Consider the following 25,674-nt stretch of genomic DNA (forward strand, 5'->3'; position numbering starts at 1 on the left):
TCTGGCAAAAGGCCCTTCTGCTTTATATAGGTTGCTTTCTGAATCTAATTCTGTAAGTATATGGGGTCTGAGTAATGAGTTTGTTTAAATAAGTACCAGTTAACAAAGGTGCTGTATTGAGCATCTTTAAGGCTTTACATCCTATTTCAGTGTATGAAAACTTAAACAGACTTTTACAGCCAGAGCTGGAGCAAGGACAAGGGCTGAAGGGGAGAGGGGCTGAGGGGCTCTCAGCGGTGCCCTGTGACAGGACAAGGAGCAATGGCCATAAAGCAAAACACAAGAAGTTCCACCTCAACATGAGGATCAATTTCTTCACATTGAAGGTGGCAGAGCACTCGAACAGGCTGTCCGGGCAGTTTGTGAGGCTCCCTCTGTAGAGACATTCCAAACTCACCTGGACACGTTCCTGGGTCACCTGCTCTGGGTGGCCGTGCCTTGGGAAGGGAGTTGGACTGGATGATCTCCAGGGTCCCTTTCGGCTCTGACAGTCTTGTGATTGTGTGAAGGGGGTCGGTGAGGGGCTGAGGAATCGAGGCGGGCTGGTGAGGGCTGAGGGGCTCTGAGGGGCTGCGCTGGGCTGAGGGACGTGGTGAGGGCTGAGGAGGAACTAGGGCTGAGGCGGCATGAAGAGAGTGAGGGACCGGGGCGGGATGGAGAGGACTGAGGGACCGAGTCGGGGCGCTGCTGGGCGGTGATGGACGGAGGCGCTGAGGCGCGCTGAGGCGCTGAGGGACGGGGGTGGAATGAGGCTTTGAGGGGACTGAGGGGGAGGTGAGGGACCGAGGCGGGTCGCTGAGGAACTGAGGGAATGAGAGGGCACAGTGAGGGACCGAGGCGGGTCGCTGAGGAACTGAGGGAATGAGAGGGCACAGTGAGGGACCGAGGCGGGTCGCTGAGGAACTGAGGGACGGAGCGACACTATGAGGGACCGAGGTGGGTCGCTGAGGAACTGAGGGACGGAGCGACGCTGTGAGGGACCGAGGACTTCCCTGAGGCACGCAGACGGCTCGCTGAGGGACCGAGGCGGGGGGCCGAGGGGCGGGGGGCGGTGACGGGCGGAGGCGCTGCGGGCGCGCCCCCTTCCCGCCCCTCCGCTCGCTCCCGCCGCCTCTCGCGAGGCCGCCGCCCCCCCCCCCCCCGCCCCCCCCGCGCGCGTCACCGGCGGAGCGGACGGGGACAACATGGCGGAGCGGCGGAGGCACAGGAAGCGCGTCCAGGTACCCGAGACTCCCCCTCCTCTCTATCTCTCCCTCCCCGCCCGGTGGCTCCCCCTCTCCGTGCTCAGAGCGGCTTCCCCCGCGCCCTTCCCGCCCGACGCTGTTGCGAGGTGGCGGCTGCGGGCGGCCCGCGGTGAGAGCGCCCCAGTCTCGGGGCGCCGGGAGCCCCTCAGGCCGGGGCCGGAGCCCTGGCCGGCAGGTTCTTCTCAGAATTTTCTAGCAGATGGGTAAACACGGTGAAAGCAGAATGGTGGAGCTCAAGTAGGAGCGTTTCGGGGCTGAGGGGCAGCCAGCGGGGCCCCCGGCACATCAGAGGCGCCCCCGCTCCATCCCCACGGGCTCTGCGCCCTCAGAAGTTCTTCGTCTCTCCATGGCCAAAAAATTACATATGGAGCTGTTCCTGATTTTTAATCGCCGTGTTATACTCAGGATCTCCCCGGTTATCAGTGTCGAACAATAGCTTAATGAGGGTAACACCAAAACACCCGGGAGCTGCACCTTCACCCAGCCTGTCCGGCCCAGGGATCGTAAGCAGAAGCCGTGGGACAGATGGTAAAAGCATCTTAAAAGCAAACGTGCCCCAAGCAGGAAATGATGCGGGAAGGAAAGGAAATTTGTGTCTGGAAAACATAAACAAACAGGCACGCCTATAAATAGACCTAATCAGCTTTGAGATGGTGTTAAAATGTCGTGATAATTGTGTGGTGGCACTGAGAGACAAACTGAGGGCTGCTTTGGTGTTTTCACTTACCTGGGAGCCTGGTGTGTCGAGGTGTAGTTTTTACATGGAGTTTTACAGAGTTTTTAATGCATGTTTTGGGCGTATTTACAGTATAGGTGACCAGAACGCCCGTTACTGTTATCTGTTATCAACACGCGGCTAAATAGTGATTGTTTGGGGTTTATTGCTCTGCTGTAAGAGCAGATAATATTCACGGCAGAGATCACAGAGCCATTCCACAATGCGAGCTTCCTATGTCACCCTTCTGCTTGGCTGCCCCCTCTCCTTTCTCAGCCTTCCCTTCCCAGCCCACTTTCCCTTCCCCCAGGAAGATTGAGATCTGCCTATACCTGTAAAGGTTCCTTTTTTCCCCTTTAATTCCAATTAGCGAGACGGGGAGAAGTGCAAGGAGTCATTAATCAAAATCTTGTTGAATGAGCCCTATCCATCACAGCATTCAATGAATTATTGCAAAACATCACATAATTATTCTCCTTTTAAGATTTTTATAGGTTGTCCCTTTCCAAGAGTGACAAAGCACCCATCAAACCAAATTTAAACATAATTTAATGTTTATATAACACCCAAAGCTATGGTCTTGCAGGCAGTTGAGCACATACTTAATTTCCAGCCTGTTAGCAGTAAAAGTATTTCCCAGATTGTTAGTAATTAAATCAATGTCTGGGTTTAAAAACTTAAGGTCGTGGCCTAAATTTGTGATATAATTATGCAAATAAATGTGTATTGTCATAGGTTCCTAGTGTAGGTCAGCAACAATGGGAAGACAAGACATAAAGAATACTGGTGAATGCCCAAGGGGTGTTCTTAATTGGTCAGTGAATAAACAAACTCATCTTTTTCTTGGTAGTGGGTTTTGGACTTCATTTTTCTTAAGCTTTTTGAACTTTACTGGTGTATTTGCAGTATGATTATCACGTTTCTCAGGCTCATGCTGCAATTGTCTTCTTTTAAAATCAAGTGTGGGATTTTTACTCGTAGGTGCTTCAAATGTTTTAGCAGTTTGTACTTAATTTAAGGTGATGTTGCCCCCCTAAAGAGTTTATTTATTGTGCTGCACACGAGTCTGACATCAGAATACCCTGTATTTCTTGACAGGAGTGAGGTTCTTGGGAAAAATTGGTGCTTTTAGCTGTGGATGAGGCTGATGTAGTGGAGTTCAATTAGAAAAAACCTGGGTTTGGAATGAATTTTTGTAGGATTTTATGCCTGCCATCGAGATGAGAATCGTGGTAGTTATGTCAGATAGCTGGACATGAAAAAAGGCTCAGAAATAGTTCAAAGTTCTCTCCACGTTTGCCATCGGAAGCAGCCACAGGAAGGATGTGTTTCATGGAATGCACTTTCATCAAAAGGCACATTGCCCAATGTGTGTTGCATAGCTTACACTCTTCCTCTGAAAGTTACAAAAGTTGCAAAAATTTTAACTTCAGAAGTTTGAAGGAAGATATTTCAGAGGTAAAATTGCCCAAGTGTCATTCCTGATGGGAATTTAGCTGTAATCAACCCGGAGATGAATTCAGACATGCAGCATGAGGGGAGGCTGCTCTGTAGGATGCACATTGCTTACCCAGTGGCTCCCACGTGATTGAGATGGCTGAAATCAAGAATGCTTGCTGTGTAAAAAGGACTTACTGACAGAAAAACAACATTTGTTGTCTAATGGCCAGTTTAATCTTTTTATTTTAGACAAAATACAAAAATGGGAGCTGCCTTTGAATGCCTGCTACTCCAGCAACCTGATCAAAGCTACTTCATGTCTTGGAACTATATTTTTTTCCATATGTATCCAGAAATATTCCCTTAACCACAGGACATTGAGTGTTGTTTCCTGTGGGCCGGGTAACACGTGGCACTGTGCTGGCAGCTCTGCAGTTTGATGTTAAATGGGCATTAAGTTTTCATTGCCTTGGCTGCATTCCAGGGCACAGTGTGAGTCTGCCCGTGGCAGGTTTTGGGCTGATCTTTGAGTTGGGATTACCAGAGCTTGGTGTGCACCTTGGTGCTGTGTCCTGCACTCCAGAAATGTTCATGCACGTAAATGCTGCCCCTGCAAAGAGAGAAATCAGCTCCTGGGCAGTTTGGGGTCAGTGTCCCACTGCAGATTGATGGCTGAGGTGGCATCGCTGCCATTAGTGACAGGTACTTTCCTTGTTGGCTTTTTCCTTTGATTCAAGTTCTGGGATTCTCCTGGTGAAGGACATCTACTAATCATTAACTCTCGTAGCCTACAGCTGGCTCCTGTTTTGATTTGGGTTCTCCTGGAAGGAAAATGCACAGCTGCAGAGCTGCACTGCTGCTCCTGTGCTGCAGTTTTGTGTGAATGACTGACAAGGATCTGCAGAATGGACAATGCAATGGTTTTCCAGTAATTTTTATTTTACTCCAGCTTGGTCATTTGGCTTGATTTTCTTCATTAATTCCAGTAAAAATGAGTGGGATGATAACAAAGGAGACTGGTTAAATTATGTCTTTGAAAGCTGAGTGGTATCAGCTGATAGAGGAGGAAGAAACAAACATCAAAGGGGCAAAACAAAGCTGAAAAATGGGAATGAAAAGTAGCAGCCTGAGTTGTCATTAAAACAAGAATCAGTCTTTTGGAAATCTTGAGTTACACTTTTGGAGGTGGGAAGGGAAAAAGTCAGAACAGCTGGCCTGGAGTTGGAAGGGGACTGAGCTGGTGTGTTTTGGCTTCAATACACTGTACATTGCTCCTTGGATCTGTTTTAGAACTCTCTATGTTTACAGAGTTCTGTATGTTTTTGCCCAAAAAAATTAGCAGTGGTTAAAAAGAAAGAGGGAAGAAAACAGATACTTCTGTTTTCATAGGATATGGACTGCAAAACATCTGCTAATCTTTTTTTGTAAAGAAAAGTTAATGTTTTGTGGCCACGGTAATCCAGAAGAACTGGTTTCTCCACATGGCTCTGCCACAGTTTCTTTTAAGAGACCTGGGGCTGTCCTTGTGCTGGTCATCAGTGCAGGAGTCAGACAAGTTTGTGTTTGTTACTCACTGAAGAAAATTGGGCTGTCCTAAGAGCAAGTCCGAACACCCAGGTGTGTTTGTTTCCCCCTCCCCGCTCCAGCCATGCCAATTTCTGTGCTTCTTCTTTGTCTGTGGCACGTTGGTTTATTTTGGGCAAAGTGCAGATATCTCAGCAGCACCCAGTACCCTGCACAGAGCATCCAGAGATCCTGACAGTGCACAGGGAAGGGGCAAAGATAATCCTGCAGTTCAGCCCAAGCTGGGATGTGCTCAGCACTTTCAGAGTGGGCTGATGCAGCTGTAGAGGCTTTGGAATGAGGTGTGTGCAATGGAACCTGGCCTGACACTGTGGCATTTTTGGTGTGGCCTCTCAGCTTGAAAAACAGGCACCACATGGTAAATGTGCTTCAATTTCTTCTTTTCCTTATCTGAAAACTGTATCAACTATTAGGCTTCAGCAGCCTGCTTTGAGGGGTGGTGCTCTGAAAATCTAAGAGCAAAGAAATCAACTGGATATTGTTTCATTGAAATAAAAGAATTTTGATGACCCTTTTGAAACAGAGGAGCATAAATCCCTGTAATGCATTTGGCTGCATGTGGAGTAACTTGTCTTGCTAGTGACACTCAGCATTTACTCTCTCCTGATTTTCCCTGTTTGTGTTACCAGGTGGTGGAAGGAAATTGGCCTGTCTTGGGTCAAACCTGTCTTCTTGCACCTGTGAAGCAAAGAGGGGATAAAATGAGTGCAGTTTTCTAACCAGAAATGTGCTCTGCCCTTTTGTCATCGGAGCAGGAAAACCTGAATAAGTCATGCTTGGGTAGAGCTGAGGGGCAGAATTCAGAGAACTCAGATGTTATTTTGGTGTGTTCAGGCCTCTCTGGTGCTGCACTCCCAGCTGGGGGTTGAATTAACTGGGAGCTGCATCCATGCACTGAAGTGCAGCAGGGACTGTGCTGTGCTTTGGTTTGGGAGATAATGGTAAGTTTGATTAGGACTTTCCCTTCCCTTCAGTGAGTCTGGAAAGTCCCTGGCTTTGATTGTCCTTTTATGAACTCATACAGGGCAGAATTGGGATTGAGAATTATTCTTAAAAATTTAAAATGTCTTTGCATTTCTAGCAAGTGACTAGGCTGAGCACTGCTTTTCCTGTCAGTAGGTGGAGTTCAGTCTAGACAAGGAAGAAATCTGGTTTGATTTTATTTTTAATGGCCAGAGTTTGTCACCAGGGATTGTAAATCTCTAAATCTTACATGCTGTCTAGTGACAACATGGGCTACTTTTAAAAACGAACACAAAATTTGGTTGAACTGCAACTTTTAAAAGTTGTGCCTAGGGTAATGGAAGCCTGGCTCTGCAAACAAAGGGATGAAAATGGGATGAAAAATGGGGATTAAATTGCAGGGGACACTTTCTCAGAATGAGCTCAGTTAAACTGTGGCAGTCTCTCTCACTGGGAAGCTTTTTTTGTTTGGGCTGTTATGAAACTATCCCTCACAAAGCAATAGAGAGAAAGGAGCAACAAAAAAATCTCCTGGTGCCAGCCCCTGCCTGTGTAGTGCATCACATGGCCCAGCAGGACCATAAATATTTTAGGAAGAAGGAGAAAAAGCACCTTAGCAGAGGAGTTAACAGTGATGAGAGTGTCTGCAGTTTCTCTGTCTCACTGTCCGTGCTGTGAAGAACATTTGCCCTGTGAATTGTTCCAAATCCCATTTGCTGACAGGAATTATCAGCAGAGCAGCATTTCACACACAGCTGCTGCCTGCAGTCCCGTTCTCCTGGTGCCTTATCCCCTTGGCAATGGTGGGACACAGTCATTGTTTGGTTTCAGAGCACTGGAGCCCCTTTTGGTGCTGTTCCATTTATTGGCACCAAGTTTGGTGGCTTGGTTTGATTTACAGTTACTGCTGGAACTGTACCATGTAAGAGGACCTGAAACCACAGAACATAAATTATGTCCATACAGGCACTGTCAGGGAGTAGTTTTCTTATCTGATGTTCAAAGCAGATTTTTAAAATGTAAAAATTAAGAAAATGGATTGGACATGCAGCAGGAGGTAATATCCATTTGAGGACTGTTAGGATGATCTGGCCTAATTTGGGTACATTTTTGAAACTACCTGGTGAGTGAGCATATTTCTTCTTCATATGGAGGGTTTTTTAAAAAGTCTCAGAACTAAGGGCTGTGGAGTCTTTTGGTCATTTGGATACCTTGTGTCTGTATTATTCTCTCCAAAATTCTCCTCAGACAGGAAAAGCAACAGTCTCCTCTAGAAGGATACTCATTAACCAGTTGGTTTTGAAAGTTAGCTGTTGAAAATTAACAACTCTACCGTCTGAAGCTTTTATTCTGGTGTAAACACAGCTATTTCACCTTGAATTTTCATGTAACCTGCTGCTTGTGATATTATTATTATACATCTTCAAAGCAGTAATGGAGGCTGTATATGTTTATTGACCTTTAGGAATATTAGGTCTTTAAATAGACTCTGAAACTTTTATTCCTGTAAATGACCAGTCTGATTTGTGGTTGATACAATCTATTTCTTCAGGCAACCCCAGAGGAGCAGGTACAGAAAAGGCACTGAGGTGTGGAAAGCTGTCCCGTGTTCCTGTGCTGCTGAGCCACAAGTAGCAAGGGGGTTGGAGAATTAAACCTTATGGATTAAAAGAATTTAGAGAAAAGTATTTTGAGGAAGTTAGCATAAGTCAGTTTAATATCCCAGCCTATGGGTTTTTTTCAGATATGTTTTTGTGAAGCAGGAACATTAGAAAGTTCTTCCATTCCCTGCTTGCAAATATTAGATCTTAATTTTACATGATGCAAAGGCCCATCTCCATCCTTCTGCCTTATACATCTCAGAGTTCTCTTACCTCTCTGCAAGGTGGTAAAAGCACAGAATGTGTGAATGTGTGCAGACTAAGGGCTCCCTTCTCATCAAGCATTGCTTTTGATGTTTAAATTTGATCCTGCTGTGCTTTCATCCTCATGTTGTACTCTGTGGATTGGCAGAATCTCCTCAAGGGTACTCAAAGTCTCATTCTGTAGTCAAAGTGGGCACAGAAATTTTCCAGCCACATCTTTCAGCTTCTTTTCAACATGGTTTTCTCCTTCTCACATGAAATGTGAGCTGCACTCTCAGAGTGCCTACATTGCTGTCATTTCATACACACTCATTCCTCACTCTGCTTTTTCTTTGTTCCCAGCTTCACATCTGTTTCCATCCCAGCTGTGTACCTTGAGCAGCTTCCCATGTGCTGCTTTCCTTTTAGGCCTTCCTTTAGTTTGCTCTTTCTACAGATCTGCTGAAGGAGTTTGTCCTCCTTACCTTCACTTCATCTAACTTGAGATTTGCTGCTTTTTTGCTGCCTGTAGACAGAAAGTTCTCAGGAAAAATGACTCGACCTATTTTCACATCCTTTCTATTTGATTTGTTTATTGTGCCATTAAATAATGAAAACAAGACTTTGAAATATCAGATTTTTTAAGCCCAAATGGGTGATTTTCTTATGTGTTTAAAACTGTATTAATAACTTTTGGCTTTTCCCCCTGCAGGAAGTTGGTGAGCCATTCAAGGAGGAGAAGGCTGTTGCTAAATACTTGCGCTTCAACTGTCCAACAAAATCCACCAACATGATGGGCCACCGAGTCGATTATTTTATTGGTAGGCTTGTTTTTAACCAGAGAATTCTGGTTTCTTCTCACACTGCACTTGGAGGGTGGGAGAGGCTGTTTTATTTTTATTAATAGGACTGATCCTATAGTTTGGTTTTGAAAACTTATCTAGGTATTAGGAAGCCATAAAATGAATCTCACTGGCCTGGAGTAAATGCAATAAACTTTCACTCTGTGGTTTAAAGGTGGGTGATGTCAAGAGGAATATATTTCAGAATAGTGCCTAGTCTTACTTGAAAGATTAAAAGGATGTGAAACATCACCAGAACAGACTGGTCATTGTGGTTCAAGGAATGTAGACTAAATGTTAAAAATAATGTTAATTTGAATGCATTTTTAATTCATTTTTTCCCTCCAGCTTCCAAAGCTGTGGATTGCCTCCTGGATTCTAAATGGGCGAAGGCAAAGAAAGGAGAGGAGGCTCTCTTTACAACCCGAGAGTCTGTGGTTGATTACTGCAACAGGTATGACCCAGGCCACTTCTCCAGTGTCAGGAATGGCTGTAGCTGTCCAGATGTCACAGTTAGTTAGGAACCAGTGTACCTTGGGCTTTGTGCATCCTAAAACTTCAGGATGTGTGCAAAAATAATGATTGCAATGATTTATATTGCTGTGTTTGAGGGTGGAAATGATGCAATTTCATTATTTTTGTTCCCAGAACTCTCCCAGGCTTTCACTGCACTGCTTGGGGCAGCAAGGTGAACCAAAGGAGTTTCCTGAATTTTGCCAATATTTGAAGTCAGTAGGGTCAGAGCTCTCAAATCTCTGTCCCTGCTGTCTGAGGAGCAGATACTCTGCTGCTCTTCCTATTGGGAATTTGGCTCCTTTCAGGGATGTTTCTAGTTGGTGACCACCTTAAGAACACCAAGCACTGCATCCTGGTGCCCTGCTTGCCATCTATTTATATCTTTATATCTCCATATTAAACAGATAATACATGCACTTGCAGTAATGTCTGTTTGTAGCTGACAGGAAGGGAAGGCTTGGCATAGGTACCACAGTTCAACAGAGCAGTTCTGTTCTTTGTGCATCACTTACCAGAGATCTTGATGAGCTGTGTACCCACTTCCTTATCTTTGCTATGAAATCCATTGACATGAACTCAAAAATAAATAGTGCAGGAATTGCATTAATGGGAAAAATGATTAAATGGATCTGGTGAGTTGCTGTATCCTACATTTTGTGTGTTCATTTAAATCTGCAAAATGCTGCCTCAGAAGAGTACAGTTTTTACCCAGTTTTGAGCAGATGAACCAAAAAAAGCAAAGCAACAGGCAAGGCATGGGAGAAGTAGGTCTGGTTGTGTAGCTGTAAATAGAGCAGATGATTGTGACCTTGCCTTTCAGTCATGCTGGTCATGATTATGTTAGAGAGGTAATCTAGAATGGTGTCTGATAACATAATTGAGTGTAAATGTTGTTCTCCCAGCTGCACTTAAATGAATCATTCAACTTATTTCATTTTAAGACTCCTGAAAAAACAGTTCTTTCATCGAGCCTTGAAAGTGATGAAAATGAAACCTGACAAGGATACCAAGAAGGAAAAGGAAAAAGGAAAGGCTGAGAGTGGGAAAGAAGAGGAGAAAAAGAGCAAGAAGGAAAGTGGCAAAGATGAAAAAACAAAGAAGGAGAAAGAAAAGGAAAAGAAAAAGGATGGTGATAAAGATGAGTGTAAGAAGGTAAGTACTGTGTGCAAGAGAAGACACAAACCTGTAACAAATACATCAACAGATTTTTAACATTGCACTGGCTCAGAAGCTGATTATTCTAAAATATGCCATGCTTTATTTTCCTGTTTTCATCTCTAAATCATGCTGCTGCTTTTTTTTTTTTTTTTGTTACCTTTTGAATTTGTCTTATTTTGGTCTAGATCAAAAAAGAGGCTTCAGCTGGCCTTTGTTTACCTTGTCATCTTTTAATGTGGGCTGAGTTAATCCAAAGCTGTTTCTGTGCAGTGGCAGCAGGCAGGGAGCCTGTGTACATCAGTTAGCACAGAATGACACATGTGCATGTGACCAAACACCCAAACCAGTGCAGCTGCAGCACTGAAACAAAACAGTTTTGCAGTGTTTGGTAACTGGAATGTTTGGAATGTCACATTTGGTATGTGGGGCCTGTGACTGGCTGTGAACAGCTCCATGCCTGCCTGCATCCTGCTTCCTTGCACTTGAGCTTCCAAGTTTAAACTGCTGCTGCTCTACAGGTTTTAATGTGCTTTGGGTTTGTTTTCACTCCTGATTGCTTTTATTACTTATTTATTATTAGCAGAACAGAATCTCTAAAGCTGAGGAGACACTCGATGAGTGAATTTGGTGTTTCTTCTACATTCAGTACTCTGAATCAGTGAGAGTTAGGATAGTGGGCCAAAGTTATTCCCATTCAAACATTCCTAAGGTAAATGATGGCACATCTAGTGAGAGTTACAGTCTGTCTACAAAGGTTTGGCTGTCCAGAGAAACCCAAATGGTGAATAAAAGAGTTATAAACAGGACAATCCCACTGCAGTCCCAGCCCAGTGTAAGATAACCCAACCCCTGAGGTAGTGCAAAATGCTGATTATGAAAGTAACAAACTCCTCCATTCCACTGTCAGCAGGGGAAGTACATTATTAAATGTATGTTAATTTTTAAACTAATCATTATTTATTGAACACATATTTCGTGGATTATATAAGCCAGTGGGTGGGAACTTGAATGAAACACAGGACCAAAACCACAAAGTTAATTTCTCACAATGAAGTAAGCAAAGAGAAGCAAGTAGGAAAAAGAGAAGAGGAAGCACAAGGTCCAAAAACAGATTGAGGAGGATAAAGAATAAATGAGCAGAAACTGATCTGCCAGGATGTCCATTTGGTAAATATGGCACTAAAATAGCAAATCATTCTAACAAATCAGTGATGGTGAAGTGTTGTTCCCTGTTCTTGATCCCTGTACAGACTTCCTGTATCAGCCCAGCTTTGCCAGGCTTTTCATGCCACAGTGGACTCCTGAAGTCACAGTCCTTAGACACTAAAAATGAGATTTCTCTTTACCTAAAATCTTCCTTGATTTTTGAGGTACCCAGTTGATAATAAATAAGAACAGGAGGAAATAAAGTATCTTTACTTTAAAAAAACCCCAAAAACTGTGAACATGATCTTAAGTCTGTGAAACGTTACCCAATTAAATATATTAACAGATACTATAAATTAAAATATATTGTAAAGATCCTGTACAGTATGAAATACAAAAATTAAAGCATTAGATTTTTGTAATTTTATATATAGTGGTTTGCATATGTATTTTAAATATATTATAAATATATATATATATATATGAGATATAAATAAAATATTTATGTTTGTCCTCAGGATGACACCCCAGGAACACCTAAGAAAAAGGAAACTAAGAGAAAATTTAAACTTGAGCCACATGAAGACCAAGTTTTCTTGGATGGAAATGAGGTAAGATTTAGAGGTGCTTTTCAACTTTGGGTGTCACCATGCCGTTGTCAGACAATGCTGTAATTTATTGGATTTCTGCAAACTCCTTCCTGACATGTTGAAAGAAAAAATAATGGCAATGAGATGGCTGACCTTGAAAGCAGATTTTCAGATACTTCAAGGAGGTTAAAGACAGGTAAATAGAGAAGAGTAACTTAAAAAAATCCCAAAGAAAACTTCCTTACCAGTAGGTGAGGTGTTGCTGGCCATGAGGGGAAATGTTTGTCCTCAGGGTGAATTCAGGGGCTGGTGGGGCTGACCCTGCCTGGGACAGGAGGGTGGGACAGAGACTCCTGAAGTGCCTCCAGCCCAGCTTATCCCACAGCCACTGCCATGCCAAAATGGTTCTAAGCCAAACCAGCCTTCCAGGGCACCATGTTCAGTCACAGCAGTGGAAATAAAAAATACCTGCCTGGCTTTGTGATCTGAATGCTCATCCTGGCTTTACCACTGAAATTGTGGCCTTAAATACTTCTGTGTGCTTTGCTGTTCTGGAAGACAAAGAATGTAATTATTTACCAGCTCTGTAATGTCCAGAGTCACATTTGTGCTTCTCAAGTGTGGGATAAGTGGTGAGTTTTGCTGTGCTGTGTTGATGCTGTGTGTGGCTGTACTGGAATCTCCCCAGGATTCTTGTGTTCCTTTGGGTATAAAACATACATGGCAGCAAATTCTGCAAATATATCACTTGTGCAGAAAATGTGTTTCTCCTTTGTATCTTGGTTTTACCTTTCTCATTCTACACTTGCTTTGCTCTGTTTCATCCCATCTGATGTGGAATCACACCCAGCTCTGATCCTCCCTGTTGTCTCTACATGAAGTGCCCATTCCAAATGAGGCTGCAGTGCAGTATCTGCCATACCACAGTATTTACTGCTTGTCCTAACATCACTTACTTCTCTGTTTATTAATGAGCTGAACATCTTTTAACAACTGTAATTGACAAAAGCTTTTTTTTAAGTAGTAGCTGATTAAGAGCAAATTCCTATGTATTTGCATTAGAGCTGGGTTTTTCCCTTTCCCTCATTATTTTGCACTTACAAACACTGGATATCACACGCTTACTGCAGCCACCATCTTCAGCTTGCCTGGGCTCCCAGAACAGCTGACTGGCACCTGCATACAGTTAACTCTGGCACCTTGTGGGAAGCAGAGTGTTAAATATTTATTGCACCACACAGAATCATCACTGCCTCCCAGGTGCCCTTCTGGTAGTTGGTATTGACACATCTGCAATGAGGGTTGCTGGTTTCTAGTAACCAGCAGCTTCTTTTCATTGTTAGAAGCTTGGATTCAAACTCTTTAGTTTGCTAAGAAAAAAATCACAGATTTGTTTAGTTCAGAAAATCCTGCACTTTACCAAGGAGTTTTTCATTTATGGTTGAGCAGCTCAGATTCAAATGGATCCACAGCTCTCACACAAACATTTGCTCTGAGAGTTGCAGCTGTAGATGAGAGCTAACAGTGCTGTGGGACAGAGGGTACAGGGGCACTGACCTGAGCCCAGCACAGGGCCTGCAGTGAGCGTTCCAGCTGCCTCCTTGGTTCAGGTATGCAGTCTCTGTGTTTTCCTTTCAAAACTCAAAAAGACTTTTTGTTTCCACTTAGTGGACTTGGGAAACTTTTAATTTTTTTGTCTTTTTTTTTTTGGCTTCATGCTGAACAACATTAATGAGTAAAGAAAGATACAACCAAACCTTGATTTCAGAATCTTTCATTTTCTCATCAGTTCTGCTGTCTGATTGTTTTCCTCAGGATTCCATCACCTGTCAGTTACCCTTCCTAGGAATCACAACCCCTTGCCCTGCCTGGGGGCTGACCAGAAGGCCTTTTGCTCAGCCCCAAGCATTGCAGCCCGGCAGTGAGTGTTTGGGGAGGGAATACAGGAGATGTTTATCAGAGAGCTTGTTCTGAGTGTAAACATCATTTCTGTTGCAGGTCTACGTGTGGATCTATGACCCTGTTCACTTTAAAACTTTTGCCATGGGACTCGTACTTGGTAAGTATGCACAAGTTTAAACTAACCAGGGAATTGTCCAGTGGGCAAATGTGGGTTATGTAAAAATATGAAATATAAGTGATGCATAACAGTGATATTAGAACTTGTGTAGAATAAGACAAATCAGCTAATTTTATTTTTTAAAATCTAAAATCGTATAGATGTTAACTGAACCTAAGGCACTGCTTTGAATGAGCAGTAAGCCTGAACCTCTGTACGTGTACTAATGATGCTTCTCGTGCCTCTGCCCCCCGTGCCCCCCGTGCCCAGTGATTGCCGTGATAGCCGCCACCCTGTTCCCGCTGTGGCCCGCCGAGATGCGTGTCGGTGTTTATTACCTCAGCGTGGGCGCCGGCTGCTTTGTCGCCAGCATTCTGCTCCTGGCCGTCGGTGAGTGCGGGCAGGGGCTCCTCCCCGAGCCGGGGCTGGGCGGGTCCCGTGTGCGCTGCCCTGCGGCCAGCGGGTGTCACAGTCGTGCCACGGAAGAGAGAGCGCTCGGGCTCGTGTCACCTGCCGGTGTTTCCTGTGTAGTGCAGATTCGTTTACTGCCTGTGTTTAAACAGATAAGTGTGGAACTTATTTCTGTGTGCACCCAGGACTGCACACAGAAACATAATAAGAGGCGAGAATGGTGTCACCAGGATTTTAAAGCTTTCTGTGGCAGAGGGGTTAAAAGTTAAATGAGAGATAAGATCCATGGTTAGTGGGTTGGAGGAGACACGGGAAGAACAAAGTACTCCACAGAGCTATTGTGGAATGAGGGGTTTCCCCCCAGCATCCCCCAGTCCCTGGCTGGGGGTGGGCATTAGCAGTGAGCATCTCTTACAGCATGGTTGTACACTGTGTGTGTCTGTAACAAAATCCAAACTTTCCCTTGTTTGCACACAGCTCGCTGCATCCTTTTCCTCATCATCTGGCTCATCACTGGAGGAAGGCATCACTTCTGGTTCCTGCCAAACCTTACAGCAGACGTGGGATTCATTGATTCCTTCAGGCCCCTGTACACACACGAATACAAAGGACCAAAAGCAGACTTAAAGAAAGAGGAAAAAGCAGAATCCAAAAAGCAGCAAAAATACGACAGCGAGGAGAAATCAGACAGTGAGAAGAAGGAGGAGGAGGATGGAAAGACAGAAGGCACAAGGAACTCGGGAACAGACGGCTCGGGAGGAGAGCGACATTCAGACACTGACAGTGACAGGCGCGAAGATGACAGGTCCCAGCACAGTAGTGGCAATGGAAACGACTTTGAAATGATCACAAAAGAGGAACTGGAACAGCAAACAGATGAAGGGGATTGTGAGGAGGAAGAGGAGGAAGATACCGAAAGGGGGCCTTCACATGGAAAATCATAACTCACTGTGGTTTGGGACTAAGTATGTGCAAATGGTTGGATTTTCTTTGTTGGCTGATCACCAAAACATAGACCATACAGTAGCATCTTTGTTTGCTGAAATATCCGTGTTACCAAACAGTTTTATATCTAGTTCCTTCATTTTTTTTAACCATTAACTTGATTACTCGGTACTATGTTAATCATTAATATCCATTTACGGAAGTTTTATCAATTTGACAGGTTTTTTATTGATTGATAGGTTGCCCAGATTGTCCTCAAACATACTGAAAAACATCATTTTCTGGTACTTGCATAACTGGTCAATTAGTTTAGCTTCTCAAACTTGCTTTTGTAAACCAGGTAAAAGTTGAATGACCAAATCTCAGATTATTCCTAGTTATCCTCATCTGATAGTTAGGTAAAGCCCTTCTTAGCCCACAGCCTTCTTGATATTTTTCTTGATTTTGTTTTGAAAAGATTGTGAGAACTTTCCTGAGAAAACTAGTTTTAGCAGAAGTATTTTGCTGACAGTAGAGGGCTGGTAGTGCTGAATTTGGCTGCAGTGTTCTCTGTTTCTCCAGCCTGTGTGCCAGCAACTGAGGAAATCCAAACTGGTTTTGTGCATCCAGTGCAGAGAGAGATGTCATCTCCAGCAGGTGAAGGAAGCAGCATGGTTTGGAAGTGATGGCTGTTTTCTTTCTCCTGCTCCATCATAATTTAAAAACAAATGTATTCTGTACATAATTTACAAATAAAGCAAACCATTTACTTTAACTGCTACTTATTATTTAGAGATTTGATCCAGCATTCAGTTTGTATTATTGAAGCCATGTTGTGGTGTATCTATCAGAGAAATGCAAGTCGAGAGGACCTCACGGAGTACTTGTGTATGATTGGTAGCTGTTCCACAGAAGCTTTAGTTTTGTGCCAACATTCCATGTATTTGAGTAAATTGATCTTTATTAAATGAAAGCAAACACCAGAGCTGTATGGATGCCTTAATGTTAAACCTCTCTGTACTCTGGAACTGGAGTAGTTTTAAGCAGAAGAGGCAGGAGAGTTGCTCTGCTCTGCTCACAGAGCTGCTGTGAAATGACCATTCATGTTTGTAAATCCCCTGGAGGAGCCGCTGCCTCTGGGCAGGATGGACTGGAGCTCTTGGCTGACTGAGCATGGAAGAAGTTACAACTCAGCCTCTTTCCTCTCAAGGACTTTAGAGATTTGATTGTCTTCCCAGCCCATTCAGAGAAGATGAGGGTAAGAGAATTTTTTTTCCTATCCTAAATTGCTCCCCATCCTTCCAGCGTCGGCATTTGGGATGAAGATACCAATTTTTCAGATTGTGCAAATATATACATCATCATGGTTGCATTGACAAACAATTCATGGATATGGTGTATTTGCTTCTTAAATCCTGAATAGTTACTCCAGAAGGAAACAGATAAATTGGATCACTTTTTTATTAATATAGCAAAAAAATTAAAGGACCCATTAACTAAAGAGATTGACTCCTGGCCACTTGTGTGTTATCAGTGATTAAAGAGCAAACAAAGTCCTGTTGGACCTGAGCGGGGTGTGCACAATGTCATGGGGAGAGCAGAGCCTGCACTGGGCACCACAGGGCAGCCAAGCCCTCAGCAGGATTTTAAGAAGTTAATGCAGTGGTTTTCAGTTATTTCAAGTATGTTTCCTCCTCCGAGTGAAATAACAGGGCCTTGCTGAGCAAATCAAGTGGAAATGGTGAAATAAAAACTCTAATATTGTCATTTGCTCCATGTTCATGGGGTGTGTGCCACCTGGCAGCACTGCCCACCTGGAGAGAGGTGTCTGGGGCTCAGAATTCACCATCAGACACTTGTGCTGTCACCTCTACAGAGTCCCAGGCTCCTGCAGCCTGGAAATTGAATTGGCCTTAACTCCTCACTTGATCTGCTGTGAACAGCTCTGATCTCTGAGCTGGGGTAAGGAAGATCTGCTCAGTGGTTAAGGAAAGAACTTCATGGCTCATTACTGTACTTGTTTTCCTATAAATATCCCCCAAGTGCTTCTGAAGCAATTTGGAGGAACTCAAAGAACATTATGACAGAACAACATGCCAGTAATAGTAAAATTGTGAGTGGATTCAAGGAATCATGTAAAACACTTCCTGTCCAAAGAGGAAATCACAAAAGAACTTGGCCCCTTTAGATTTTTGTATCACGCATTTCAAAGTTCTTAATAATTTTGATTTTTAACTTTGAGAGTCTATGGTGACCTCGTGAGAACAAATTAAGATATATTTAGTGAAAAATTACTCAAATAACTACACAACTAAAATGTCCTTCCTGCAGTAAAATTTAATAGGGGTCTTACTGATATTCCTCCCAGTATAATTTTCTGGGTTTTTTTCTTTGCAAGAGGATATGATTACTGCTATATAGTCTTTAAAACTAAATAATTACTGGTAAAACACAAATGAGTATTAATGCAGATCAGTATTTAGTGGAGATGTTACACTCAAGTGTGCTCTGCTCTGGTACAGATTCAGTAACCTCAGCTCACCTCTTGGGTTCTGGGGTCCTTAAACAGCAGATCTTTCTCTAGCAATTAACAAACAAGTAAAAATTATTATTTGATGAACTGGCTTATTTCTCTATCTGTGGAAAAGTTACAGTAGTGGGGAGATGATAAGCAATTCTCAAACAGTGAAGTTTGTTCATAGCAGCAGATCAGGGAAAGCATTTCTGTTCTACTGGATCATGCAGCAGATTTTTCTGGTGTTTCATGTGAAAAATAGGAGAGATATAGATAGATAGATAGATAGATAGATAGATAGATAGATAGATAGATAGATAGATAGATAGATAGATAGATAGATGATAGATAGATGATAGATAGATAGATAGATAGATAGATAGATAGATAGATAGATGATTGATAGATAGATAGATAGAGATATAGATAGATAGACAGATAGATAGATAGATAGATAGATAGATAGATGATAGATAGATAGATAGATAGATAGATAGATAGATAGAGATATAGATAGAGATAGATAGATAGATAGATAGATAGATAGATAGATAGATAGATAGATAGATAGATAGATAGATGATAGATAGATAGATGATAGATAGATGATAGATAGATAGATAGATAGATAGATAGATAGATAGATAGATAGATGATTGATAGATAGATAGATAGATAGAGATATAGATAGATAGATAGATAGATAGATAGATAGATAGATAGATAGATAGATGATAGATAGATAGATAGATAGATATAGATAGATAGATAGATAGATAGATAGATAGATAGATAGATGATAGATAGATAGATAGATAGATAGATAGATAGATAGATAGATAGATAGATAGAGATATAGATAGAGATAGATAGATAGATAGATAGATAGATAGATAGATAGATAGATAGTAGATAGATGATAGATAGATAGTAGATAGATAGATAGATGATAGATAGATGATAGATAGATAGATAGATAGATAGATATATAGATAGATAGATAGATAGATAGATAGATAGATAGATAGATAGATAGATAGATATAGATAGATAGTAGATGGATAGATAGATGGATAGATAGATAGATGATAGATAGATAGATAGATAGATAGATGATAGATAGATAGATAGATAGATAGATAGATAGATAGATAGATAGATAGATGATAGATAGATAGACAGATAGATAGATGATAGATAGATAGATAGATAGATAGATAGATAGATAGATAGATAGATAGATAGATGGATGATAGTTCATTTAGGCCTTTTTCTCTCTGGAATAACACTGGCTGAAGCTCTCTGAGCATTATCCTGCAGGAAGAAGGGCAGATAAAGAGAACTGGAGAATGTCTCAGTTCCTCAGTTTGCTCTCCTTACACTTTCCCAGGACTCAAGAGGTGTGGCAGAAGCATCAGCCCCATGTAAACACTAAATGTAGACAATGTAAAATGAACTGGAGAAATGGAAAACACCTGCCAGGCTTAGCTTTTCTGTTCCTTCCTGCAACCCCCAGCAGGTCTCACTGTGGCACTGAGCCCTCAGAGCCCTGCCAGGGCTCTCTGCAGCTCCTCTGAGGATGGAATTCTCTCCTAATGGGGTCACAGGGACAGCTAAGCAATGTTCCAGCCTCACAGCTGGCATAAAAAGCCCTGGGCCACAGAAAAACATCCTCCTCCAGCTGCAGTGATTGACTGGCAGCAGTTGGAAGTGCCAGGATCCCTCCTGGACCTGTTGGCAGAATCAGTTCAAGTCAGCTCAGTTTGCAGAACAATCCCATTTCCTCTCCTGTGCCTCCCTCAGGCAGCTGCTGAGCCTGCCACCCCTTGCAGTCTCCTTGCCAAAATTTCTATATCCCACTCCAAACACAAGCAATTTACAAAATAAAATACACCTAAAACCACCCAAAAAATAGAACTGTGGAAAAAGTGTCAGTACGTGCACACCTGTTTCCCTCCATGGAGAGGCCATGGTGAGGACAAGGCACCCTTTAGGCTCTGGGACACCTCAATGAGCTCTTGGGCCTGATAGGGCAGACTGTAGGTGACACAGCCCAGGTGTTTGAAACAGGGACTGATCCTTCCCCTCCCTCACATCCCCAAAATTTGCTTTATCCTGACTTAGCTCAAACCTTCCAACAGGGGAGTTCTGTCTGTATGATTTCCTTGAGTTCTATTGTGTTTGCCTTACTTATATTTGAGTCTAGTTTCTTCAAGGAGTTGTACTGGGATCAATTCAGAGTAGATCACAGATCTGAGCCACCACAAAACCAGAGCAGGAGACAGATTCTGGAGATAATTTCCTGCTGACACAGGACCTGCATGTCCTCCCTCTGCTCCTTCTACCCTTTCCCAGCTGCTGGAAGGTAGGGCTGTATCCCTTACTCCTTGGCTGACATTTCATCCAGCTACTCCTGAACCATTTTTAAAACCAAACCTTGAATTGTGCATGTTTGAACACCATTCTTTGTTACACTCTTTGTATAAGTGTGTATCAAACATTTCCCAAGATCCAAAGCAGTTGAGATGTAACTTCTCAGTGCTTTTCATGCAAGGCTTAGCACAGACAATAGTGCTGGACTCACCTTTAGGTCTTGTTAGGAATTCCAGTCTGCCCTGGGAAAGAGTCCCCACCTACTCACCAGCACTGCTGTGATAGATGTGTTGACTTTTAAATACAGCAGAGACAGATCAATTCTCTTGGAGACCTTTAGTGAAGGAGTTGGTGACATTTAACTGCACCAGGCTGACCCCAGCTCACTCCAGGCACTCCTCAGGCTCCTGGGGTATTTTGTCTAATGAGAAGGACTCACTGATTTGATTCCCAACCTTTCTGATCAACCCCTCTCTATAGAATCAGAATAAACCAGGAGATTTTTAGCTGGTTCATTACTATCAGGACAAACTGATATTTGCAAAGCACTCAGATGCAAGGCCTGGGATTCTGGTTTCTAACAAACTCCTACAAGTCCAAGGTACTGAATTGTTGAGCATCATTTATTACTGACTCTGACCAAATGCACCCAGGGAGTGAGGGCAGGGTGGTGTGAGGTGGCCCAAGGCACTGTGCCCTCCTCACTCAGAGCACAAGGAGAAGGAGCAAACAATCCTGTCAGTGTGAGTGAACTGAGACTGAAGCAGCTGCTGAATGTTTTCAATTGACTTCCTGGTAATGGCTGGTACAATTTCATTAGGGCTTCTCATTTTATTTAATAAAGCATTGGATTATTTTATTTGTAATTCAGCAACAGGTGCAGGAAAACAAAAGGCACATTTCCTGATAGTGTCCACAAAGAGTCCATTACTGCCTGCCTGACACAGAGGCATTTGCTTTGCCATGTGTAATTTTTTTTGTATGGGAAAATAATGATCACAGAAAAAAATGTTTTGTGATAAAAGACTTCTGAGAGACAAATTACTTTAGAGTTAGCAACAGCACTGTGCAAACGGTTTCAGTGCAAGTTGAAGGAAGGAGGGAACAGTCCTGGGTAAACACTGATCCTGCTTCAGATAAAGATCAAAGATTTTCTGCAGGTGGTAACAACCATTAATCCTCATCATGTACAACAGGCAAACACAGAAAAGGCTCAGCTTGTGATCCCTGGAAGTCCCCTGGAGCCTGGACCTAGTGAGGGATGGAGGTGCTTAGGAGGGAGAATCTGGCAGTTCATCTTTGCTGATCAATAAAAACACAGAGCAGAGCCCCAGGTGACTCTCACTGGCCTTCACAGTAAATTCTTATTTTCTCTGTCTGACCTGTGAGTGTTCAACCAGTAATTAGGCTGTTTGTAGGGAGTCAGAAGATGGAGTTTTGAATTCTTCCTACTGAAGGTGAGATTGAAATTACATTTCTGCCTTTTTAGCTTCCTTTTAATGAAAGAGCCACAATAGAATTTGCTTAAAATTGAAGTCTACCAAGAAGTACTAATATACTAAAAGGTTACAAAAGGTTTTTAGCTCTGCTTTGGTGTTTGTGAGCAACACAAAGAGAGTTTGATCACACCCTGCACTCCACGTTTGCTTCAGTCTTAATTTTAGTTTTGTGTTACAGTGACCAGTAAACCACAAACTGGGTTTTTTAAAATTATTGGTTCATGCAATGTAGTCTTTAGGGCCTTGCTTTTAGCACCTTTTTTCCAGTTCCTTGAAAAAACATTTGTGTCAAAGAAAGACAAAAACCCAGCAACACCACAGTAACATCATGAGCAGCAGGAAAGGGGACACCTTGTGCAGTGACAGCACACAGCAGGGACACCAACCAAGGAAACACCACTCCTGAAAATCCAGCAGGGCTGACACCAGCTCTGTACTGCATTTTCTGGATTTTCTCTGAATAAGCACAATTAGAATTCTGTTTTTAAAAAGCCTTCAAATTAAAATGACTATGGAAATGTGTTTCTTGTTCCTCAACAAGATCTTCCTAAGAACAAACCTGTTACTTTTAAGATGAGAACCTCAAGTGATTGAAATGAAGATCCACCACATATTGTCTGTTCTTTTAAAAGTTTTTGAAAAATAAAACATCTTGCAAATGGGACATCAGTAAAACATTTTTCTCTTTAAAAGTAAAGTTTGTTAAAAATAAAGTTGATTAAACAGTTTACTAGTTACATATTCTATTAGTAAAATATTCTATTAAAATTATAAAAACTTCATAGACTCTGTCTCTCTGAGCCACGCAGCCTTTCAGGACCAGCAGCCCCACAACCTCTGCAAAACTCGGGTCGCTAATCCAGTGCTGACAAGGCACAAACCTTCCCAGGGCACTCAACAGGCTCAACTGGGCCCCACCCAGTTAAAGGCACAGCCAGGGCAAGGGGGAGCAGGCAGGAAGGCTGGACTGGCACTCACCCCACAGACAATGTGCTCCAGAACATTCCATAGGGACATCCCAGTGCCCACTGCCCCTGGCTGTGGGGCCAGGCTCCTCCGGAGAGAGTCACCCCAGCCCCTCACTGGGAGTGGGAATCATCATCATCACCATCATCATCATCATCATCATCATCATCATCATCACCACCATCTCTGCAGGAGTTCACAGTGTGCAGCTTCCCCCACACGTGACACCAACATGCACAAAGATGCATTTATCTCCCTGTCTTTGCCCACAGGGCTTGAGGTGTCCGAGATGCCAACATAAACTGCTTGAAATGCACAGAGGTGAGCTTTAAACTTCCTCCTCTGCTCGACACAATAAAGGGGCTGGTGACCATGAACTTCTAAAGCCCAGCACATCTCCAACAGGAAGAGCAGGGGGAAAGTAAAGACTGAGCTTAAACTGCACAGGAAGCACAGCCCACACCTCCTTGTAAAGGAGCTGAATTCATTATTTGCACCTGCCCTGTCTGAAGGAAACCTCCTGCCCTGTTTCAGGCAGCAGCAACATGCAGGGACTCTGCTGGTCCTTGCTGCTCTTCCTCAGAGACCCACGGGGCTGCAGTGACCACGGGGCTGCAGTGACCATAGGGCTGCAGTGACCCACAGGGCTGCAGTGACCATGGGGCTGCAGTGACCATGGGGCTGCAGTGACCCACAGGGCTGCAGTGACCATGGGGCTGCAGTGACCATGGGGCTGCAGTGACCCGTGGGGCTGCAGTGACCACAGGGCTGCAGTGACCATAGGGCTGCAGTGACCCACGGGGCTGCAGTGACCCACAGGGCTGCAGTGACCATGGGGCTGCAGTGACCATAGGGCTGCAGTGACCATAGGGCTGCAGTGACCATAGGGCTGCAGTGACCCCTGGGGCTGCAGTGACCATGGGGCTGCAGTGACCCCTGGGGCTGCAGTGACCACAGGGCTGCAGTGACCATAGGGCTGCAGTGACCATAGGGCTGCAGTGACCCACAGGGCTGCAGTGACCATGGGGCTGCAGTGACCATGGGGCTGCAGTGACCCGTGGGGCTGCAGTGACCACAGGGCTGCAGTGACCATAGGGCTGCAGTGACCATAGGGCTGCAGTGACCCACAGGGCTGCAGTGACCATGGAGCTGCAGTGACCATGGGGCTGCAGTGACCACAGGGCTGCAGTGACCATGGGGCTGCAGTGACCATAGGGCTGCAGTGACCATAGGGCTGCAGTGACCCACAGGGCTGCAGTGACCATGGAGCTGCAGTGACCATGGGGCTGCAGTGACCATGGGGCTGCAGTGACCCCTGGGGCTGCAGTGACCACAGGGCTGCAGTGACCACAGGGCTGCAGTGACCCCTGGGGCTGCAGTGACCATGGGGCTGCAGTGACCACGGGGCTGCAGTGACCACGGGGCTGCAGTGACCACGGGGCTGCAGTGCTGAGCTCCAGCACAGCAGGGAGGGCAGGGCAGAGCCCAACACCTGCTCAGGGAGGGCAGTTTGTTCAGTCAGTCACTGCTTCTTTCAGAAAATTATTGTTAGATTTGAAACTAGAGGTGATCTTTTTTCTTGCTGTTTTCCCCTAGGGGAAGGACCAGCAGGAAACAGGAAAGTTTCCATTGAGTTGAACAACAGAACCCAAAATATGAGCAACCAGCAGCAGGAAACAGCCCTGAAGAAGGAAGGAAGCCTCGATGCAAATGTCTTAAACACACAACACAGAACCACTGCATGAGCTTTTAACACACAACAGCTTTTAGAAGAGATTCTCTGTATTATTTCATTTATCTCTGTCCTTGAGGAGGAATCTCCTGTCTTGTTTTTACACACAGCTGCCTCCATGCAAATATAAACTAATTCCTTAAAGCTTTCTATTGCTGCTCATGGAGAGAAATGCAGCCTCTTCAACCAAGCAGGGTGGCTCAAGACATCATTTAGCACATGGTGCTTGTCAAGTACCTGCAAGTTTTCCTGTGAAGGAAGAGGCAGCCATTATCCAACATGGAGTGAGCAGCTCCTGATTTAGCAAGGACCTGCCAGCACCAAGCCCTGCATTTGATTTCCAGGATATCCCATCTTGTACCATCATTTCTCTGGGATGGAAGATGAGATACAGCACTCAGGAGCAGAAAACAAGAGTAATCAGTGAGTTAGAAGCAAACTTTCTAGCAAGCACAAGATGGTGGAGGGGAAAAGGGATGTAATGTGGGCAGAACTCCCCCAGAAGGTTCACTGAGCACAGAGCTGACACAGTCTGGAGATCACACACTCATTAGAATTTTTATCAGCAGAAAAAATGCCTAAACTGTCCCTGTGGCCTCCTGGTTCCCCCTTCTCAACAACCAGGTGTCTCCTCACACAGGCCTGTGCAGCAGTTTCTGCAGTCAGAAAGAGAGACATGAACAGAAACAAACCCAGACATCCAAACAGTTCCTTTGCTCCCTCTGGGAAAATCACTTTCATTGCCTTGCCCTGGGTTAGAACTAAGAAGAAAACAACTGTGAAAGCATGAGTGTTCAGGTACTTGTGGGTGGACTGTGTGCCCAGAAGTTGCAATACCTCTGTCAGGTGTAAACATTTTCTTATTATACTCCAATTTGTGCAACAGTCCTAATAAACACTGTGTGGATAAACAACTATGGTGAGCAAGAACGCTGCTGAAGATTACTTTAAGCTGTCAAGTTTTACAGAGTACTGATCATCTTGTTTTTCCATAAAAAACCCCCAAACCTAACAAACTGCAGAACTTTTTTTCCCCCTCAAGTTCTTTAAACCTTAAGATGGACCATGGAAGGGGAGAGGACAGGGGCAAGAAAAAATATAGGAGGGAAAAAAATCACAGCTTACATCTGAATTTAATTCTGGAGAGTTAGTT

At 43.9% G+C, this 25,674-nt stretch overlaps 1 protein-coding gene across 1 annotated transcript; it reads left to right on the forward strand.

Annotated features, from left to right (window-relative positions):
- Nucleotides 1-1,149: 1,149 nt before the first annotated feature.
- SEC62 (SEC62 homolog, preprotein translocation factor) lies at nucleotides 1,150-16,941 on the forward strand. The gene is made up of 8 exons (XM_058031041.1): nucleotides 1,150-1,220; nucleotides 8,503-8,611; nucleotides 8,981-9,086; nucleotides 10,090-10,300; nucleotides 11,971-12,063; nucleotides 14,041-14,101; nucleotides 14,372-14,491; nucleotides 14,990-16,941. Exons 1-8 carry the CDS (start codon nucleotides 1,185-1,187, stop codon nucleotides 15,454-15,456), a joined length of 1,203 nt encoding a protein of 400 aa, XP_057887024.1. The 5' UTR covers nucleotides 1,150-1,184; the 3' UTR covers nucleotides 15,457-16,941.
- Nucleotides 16,942-25,674: the final 8,733 nt, after the last annotated feature.

Source organism: Melospiza georgiana, chromosome 10, assembly GCF_028018845.1.
Source record: "Melospiza georgiana isolate bMelGeo1 chromosome 10, bMelGeo1.pri, whole genome shotgun sequence".
Classification (NCBI taxonomy): Eukaryota; Metazoa; Chordata; class Aves; order Passeriformes; family Passerellidae; genus Melospiza; species Melospiza georgiana.

Bases quoted from the DNA above. Each gene is read 5' to 3' on its own strand.
- SEC62 (XM_058031041.1), top strand. From the start codon at position 1,185: ATGGCGGAGCGGCGGAGGCACAGGAAGCGCGTCCAG. The intron at 12,064-14,040 runs GTAAGATTTAGA...TTTCTGTTGCAG, and splicing joins TTTTCTTGGATGGAAATGAG to GTCTACGTGTGGATCTATGA. The intron at 14,492-14,989 runs GTGAGTGCGGGC...GTTTGCACACAG, and splicing joins CATTCTGCTCCTGGCCGTCG to CTCGCTGCATCCTTTTCCTC.